Source organism: Oncorhynchus tshawytscha, linkage group LG14 (assembly GCF_018296145.1).
Source record: "Oncorhynchus tshawytscha isolate Ot180627B linkage group LG14, Otsh_v2.0, whole genome shotgun sequence".
Classification (NCBI taxonomy): Eukaryota; Metazoa; Chordata; class Actinopteri; order Salmoniformes; family Salmonidae; genus Oncorhynchus; species Oncorhynchus tshawytscha.
The window spans coordinates 4,611,949-4,617,912 of NC_056442.1; the positions used below are offsets into that span (position 1 = coordinate 4,611,949).

Here is a 5,964-nt window from a genome sequence, read left to right on the forward strand (position 1 = left end):
TGTACAGTGATGACCATTTACATTGAGCCAGCCTTTTGCACACTGCTGCTACTTGCTGTTTATTATCTATGCAGTCACTTCACCCCCACCTACATGTACAAGTTACCTCAACTACCCTGTACCCCCGCACACTGACTCTGTACCGGTGTCCTCTGTATATCACCTCATTGTTGTTATTCTTATTGTGTTACTTTTAAATTTTAGTCTACTTGGTAAATATTTTCTTAACTTTTATTGAACTGCACTGTTAAGAGCTTGTAAGTAAGCATTTCACGGTAAAGTCATCACATGTTGTAGTTGGCGCACGTGACAAATAAAGTTTGATTTTATTTGATTCTCATATTTGCAGGTTGATGGCGCCCTCTTGTGCTAAAATGGCGTCATGCTGAAGTTCAGTTCAGACAGAGAATAGTTATTTGTCCAGTAGTGGCAGGCTCAGCGTCAGCTGTTGGTAGAATTAAAGACCGGGCCTGCAAGCTCTTTCACTGCTACTTGACATAAATAACTAGATAGATGTGCAAGGACTAGGGCCCCGTGTTTTGGACAATCATGTCATATGACCTGGATTTTAACCTTTGTTTAAAGATTTTTCATCAAACGGTCCCCCTTTCTTTTTATATCAGATGGTCCAGCACCATCCTCAAAAAAATGCTTTAATTTTTGGTATAATTCTAATTTATGGAAAGGCTTAAAATAAATGTTAAAATCTAGGTCACGTAGCATGGTAGACCAAAACACATGGCCCTAGCAATGACAGAAACATCTAAACACCAACACTCACCAGATATTAGTACTGTAGCATAATGGTTAACTGAACTTTACTGTCGGCAATAAAAATTGACTTTCATCACCTGTTGCTTCAACTAGCTGTCAACAAAATCGTTTTCTGATTGGTTGTACCTTAATTAAAGTCCTCCCTCTCGCTCGTTTGCTTCGCCAGGAACCGTATGCCCAACAGCTTGTAGGCACGCACGGATAATTCGGTGTGTTAAACTTTAAACATATGAAATATTTTTAAGTTTTTCGCTTCTTTATTGACCGTAACATTTTGATTGTGTTTGTTGTTTGTGTAGGCTACGCATCCAAAAAAATCAACACGTTTTACACGGCGCCACTACAACAATGTTTGCCCAACTTCATAACCGCTATGAGGCTTTGTTGAATGAAAATAACTTTGTGACAGATCTCCTAGCTACGATGGAGGAGAAAACTGGGATACAGAAGAAATATATCGCTTCAGGTAATAGTTTATATTAAATCCACTTGGACTCGGACTTTGCCAGTTGCTTGGTTGTAAATGCTGCTCTATGTCAATGTTGAAACATTGTAACATCACCCTCTGGTCTAGCCGCTTGTGGTTACTTTCTCGTTATGCAACGTTGGCTGGTTTGGCAAGGTCGGCGCATATGACAGTTATTTTGCTGACATGTCACATTAACTAACTAGCCTACCAGCGACAGTTGTAGCTGTTAAACAGTAACGCAGTCTAGCCCAGTTAGGCCTAACACAAACAAACCATTGAAAACAAACGGTGTCACCAGACCAAATATTGTTTTAACGTGACTGTTTGTATTTATTATGGATCCCCATTAGCTGATCCCCATAAGTTGTAGGCCTAGGCTGCCTACAATATGATTTTACGACACTCATTTGAAGTAGCAAAGATCGGAGATGGCCTAGACTGCAGTTAATCCACTGTTAGTGGTCGATTTAGCTGCTTCCAATGTCTAGCTAGCAGCTGGTCCCTAGCCAATGGGTGTATTTATAACTCCTACAGAAATACCAACTGCTATGTTGAGATGGCAGATTTTAGGGTGACCTGCTGTCTTCAGTTGAGTTGTGCCTGTCTGTTTGTGCCGTAATGCCTACTCATTCACTGACATTGACAACAATGAAGTTGACAAGAGCAGGAACAGATCTGGGACCAGGCTAGTTCTGTTGCTGTCGTAATACTGTCCTTTTTGGGGTATTATTGACACGCACACAGTCTGCCAGTACTGATGTTTATGGAAATGTCCTGAGAGCAACAACAGAATTTGACATTGGACTGAGGTGGACTTTCTGGTGACTACTGAACTAACTGGACCTAATATGCAATAAAGAGAGTATAAGACAATGTACCTTAGAGGTGTGTGTGTGTGTGTGTGTGTGTGTGTGTGTGTGTGCGCGCGCCTTGGTCTGGTCAAGTATGAAGTGAAGTACTTTAACGTCTGGTGGGAAGTTCTCTGTGACCAATGTGTGTTCAGTACCGGGAGGAGAAGTTGCCTGTAGGATATACTATGTAGCTTAGCTCATCTTCTGAAGAAGGAACCCCAGCCCATTAGTCTTCCATCAATGTCAGAGAGGGACTCTGTCTGCTCTACCGCTGCCTGTGGAGGGACTCTGATCACATCACCAAGCATTCAGACATGGTGTCCACTGGGCAACCTAAGCTGTTGGGTGGAGGAAGGGGAAGGCACTGGTTAGTCACTATATTAATGATGCCTAGGACTATTGTCATGTCCAAACTAGGGCTCACAGAAATTCCCAAGGTTGGGACTTGGCTACTTCAAGCAGCATGACAATGAAGGACTATTATAGCAAGGTATTCAAACAGTCTCTGTTATGTGGGAATGGGTTTTTGATTGTCTGTAGCGTCCCGGGCGGAGATGTGCCAGCATGTTTGTGGATGACACTTGATGCACTCCAAATCAGGAATTTCACAAAACACCATTGACACATTTGAGAATAATTTCAATGTGCCCAGTGTTGCTTTTCCAAATCATAGTTTTGTGACCATATATAGCCGTCTGCCATAACTGAAACTAGTCATGAGTCTTGAAGATCATGAGGTGTATTGATTGATTGGTGTATTGGACTATAACCTCCAGATGAAAAGCCTGGTGCCATATGTCTAAATGATTTCCCTATGCAAACAGGAGCTAAACCAAACAAAAGCCGATTACCTGCTAGCTAGGGTTACAATAGCAAGCAGCAGCTGCTTCTCTCCTTTTCTCTGTCCAGCTCTAAAACTCTGAGCCTGTTAAAAAAAGATATATTTGTTTTACATGGGAATCCATTGTACATATGTTGACTGAAATGTGTGAAGGGTTCATTTGACAGACAGTGAAGTTCACGGCTGTAGGTTAATGTAGTTGCTAGTTTGTTGGTTTAGGTTAGAGCGGATCAGTATCTATGTGGAATCTCTGTCTCCTATTCCAAAGTTCATATTCCACATGGTTACACTAGATGTCTTATGTACATCAACATTGAATTTGTGAATGTCAGTGTAGAGTTTCTCACAAAGCCTTGTCCTGTTTATTCATCCAACATCCTGCACACACACACACACACACACACACACAGAGAGAGAGAGACACGTATCATTATATGAAGATGCTTTGAAATGTTTCCAGATTGACTGATATCTGGTATGAATCTCCCTCTGTCTCTAGGTGTGGTCTCTCTGATCAGTCTGTATCTGTTGTTTGGCTATGGAGCCTCTCTCCTCTGTAACCTGATTGGCTTTGTCTACCCAGCGTACCTCTCGTAAGTAGCACCTCAACATATCTAAAAAGGGGTGTTATCATGCTCACATCTATGCTCCAGGTGAAGGGTTAAACATGATTTATGTTCATTAATTATTTCCATTCATCACTTGTCCTGTTGTCCAATCAGAATCAAGGCCATAGAGAGTAAGAAGAAAGACGATGACACTCAGTGGTTGACCTACTGGGTGGTCTACGGATTCTTCAGTATTGCAGAGGCTTTCTCTGACATCTTCCTCTCCTGGTTCCCCTTCTACTATGCTGGCAAGGTGTGTGTGTGTGTGTAACATTCAATATACAGGAGGCCAAAAGAACATCATCATAGAATCTCTCTCTCAATCCCCCTCTCCTACAGTGTTTGTTCCTGGTGTGGTGTATGGCTCCGGTGACGTGGAACGGTTCTGCTATTCTCTACTCCCGTGTGGTCCGTCCCGTGTTCCTCAGACACCAGGCCACCCTGGACAGTGTCGTCAACAACCTGAGTGATAAGGCCAAGAACATTGCTGATACTGTCACGAAAGAAGGTGAGGCACAGACCCACAAGTTAGATTTATATTGTGGAGATGTGGAAACAACAGTCCCGGCTCCCGACACCTCAGTTTTTCCCCAACGCCGCCGACGCAAATTAGTACTGGTAGAGTAATTGTCACCCATGGTGTGCTCAAATATAAAGTGACTGCACGTTGGGCTAGAAAATGATCCGGGAGAATCTGACTGCTTCAGAAAAGGCATCTGAAGCAGTCGGACTGCTCCGAACTCTAAATCACATGTAAAGTACGATACTTAGTTATCCCGCATCTCTGCAATGTAAATATAGCTGTACACACACGGTCACCAGGTCTGTCAGTCAAACTAATAACTAATGTTTTTATTCTTTTTTTTTCTCTCCAGCTGTCAACCAGGTCCTCAAGAATGACAAGAACCAGTGACCGACCGATGTATGACCACAAGCCTCAAAGACGCCTCGACTCCAATAAACACACAGAACCACACAACCGAGTGTGTGATGTCCCATGAAGGATGATAATGGACCGTGTCACGTGATCAGTGGCCGGTGACCACCCTGCAGCACACACAAGGGACTTTGTTTTTTCACGTTCTAGTCTGTCTTTTTAAGTTGCATGTATCAATGTTATATGATGAGTTTCCCATAATCCAGGCGTTGTGGCATCTGATAATCGGCGCAGCGTGACCTGTTTTTAAAGACCGGTTGGAATGCAACCAGAAGCTTAGGGTAGCCACCACACAATCCAGCTGACCTCTAAACAATGCGAATGTCTTAATGTAATCTGTAGCCTACTGTCAGGTAACCCATGTGCTGTAGATATCTGTGAATCAGTGGACTCTCTCTAGAACAAAAATGGCCCCATAATAATGGATTGGGAAACACTACCAGGGGGTAGGGCCTAATGGAGGTGTCTAGGGAGTAGAGTCTAGGGGTATGTTTGGGATAGAGCCATTCTGAGCTGGGTCATTTCCTACAAGGTAGCCATGTTATTTCAGTCTCTTGTAGTTAGTGCATACAGTAGCATGTCTCCGCAATGTCTGCAGATCTGTGCCAAAGATTTTTACTCCATCACCCTGCCTGAACAAAATTATTTATGTATGTAAACTGAACTGGAAAGTATTTTTGTTTAGTACGTTCTCTATTCTCATTGTCTTTAATAAATCAAACTGGAACTGGAGTAATGTTTCGTCTGTACTCTGTTCACACTTTTCCACAATTGGAGCCTGTTACACCATGCCGTTCTCAATTCTTTAGGAATTCTGAAATATGAATTTATTTAGGAAGGTTAGATAACTCATTGATCCTACTTTATGGAATACTCCCTGTCAGAGGAATCTGGGAATTCAATTATCAATCAATTGAACTACCAGAGAGAGAGAACCAGCAGTACTGCATATATGAAGGCTGGAGTGGAATAGCCCTGCACTAAGACGTTGATATACCCAGTTGACCTGTGCTCCGTACATTTACTGGTATACAGGAAGTGAAATAATCTGGGATATGTTCACTCTCAGACAAGGCTGAATGGGATGGCTCTTATGTCCATGCTGGGAGTGTAATGCCTGACTAAACTGACTGACTGATAATGGCCACACGTACTCACTGTCCCAGGGACTGTGTGTGTTCTCTGTGTGTTTGTAGTAATTTGGGAACCTGGCAAAAGTCTATAAATGCACTTCCTTTAATCAAACCATAGATGCCAGGCTGTGGGGGTGATAGCAGAGCATTGCATGTCTAACTCATCCTGTACTGTCTCTCTCCCTTCCTGAGGCTTTTCTCCCCAGCTGTTCCTTTAGTCTGAAGACTGCCTTTGCTGTCCACGCATGTGTGTGTGTGTGTATGGTCTTGAGTTTCCCTGGGGGACTGTGGTGTGTAATCCTTGCAGTACTCCAACTCGCTGACAGAGGGAGACAAACACTCTTTACAGGC

The 5,964-nt window shown here is 43.0% G+C and overlaps 1 protein-coding gene across 2 annotated transcripts; it reads left to right on the forward strand.

Moving 5' to 3' along the window:
• The first annotated feature begins 875 nt into the window (after positions 1–875).
• On the forward strand, positions 876–5,212 carry zgc:101744 (Receptor expression-enhancing protein 6-like). 2 transcript variants are annotated; one of them, XM_024443797.1, is made up of 6 exons: positions 876–983; positions 1,074–1,240; positions 3,435–3,528; positions 3,658–3,796; positions 3,883–4,051; positions 4,419–5,212. In XM_024443797.1, the coding sequence occupies exons 2-6, from the start codon at positions 1,123–1,125 to the stop codon at positions 4,454–4,456; spliced, it is 558 nt and encodes a 185-aa protein (XP_024299565.1). In that variant the 5' UTR covers positions 876–983; positions 1,074–1,122; the 3' UTR covers positions 4,457–5,212. The 2 variants fall into 2 exon arrangements, with proteins under 2 accessions (XP_024299565.1, XP_024299566.1); XM_024443798.2 differs by having other exon boundaries at positions 916–1,240.
• Positions 5,213–5,964: the final 752 nt, after the last annotated feature.

Excerpts from the sequence above, each read along its gene's own strand:
- zgc:101744 (XM_024443797.1), top strand. The coding sequence starts at position 1,123 with ATGTTTGCCCAACTTCATAACCGCTATGAGGCTTTGTTGAATGAAAAT. Across the intron at positions 1,241-3,434 it reads GAAGAAATATATCGCTTCAG|GTGTGGTCTCTCTGATCAGT; the intron begins GTAATAGTTTAT and ends CTCTGTCTCTAG. Across the intron at positions 3,797-3,882 it reads CCTTCTACTATGCTGGCAAG|TGTTTGTTCCTGGTGTGGTG; the intron begins GTGTGTGTGTGT and ends CCTCTCCTACAG.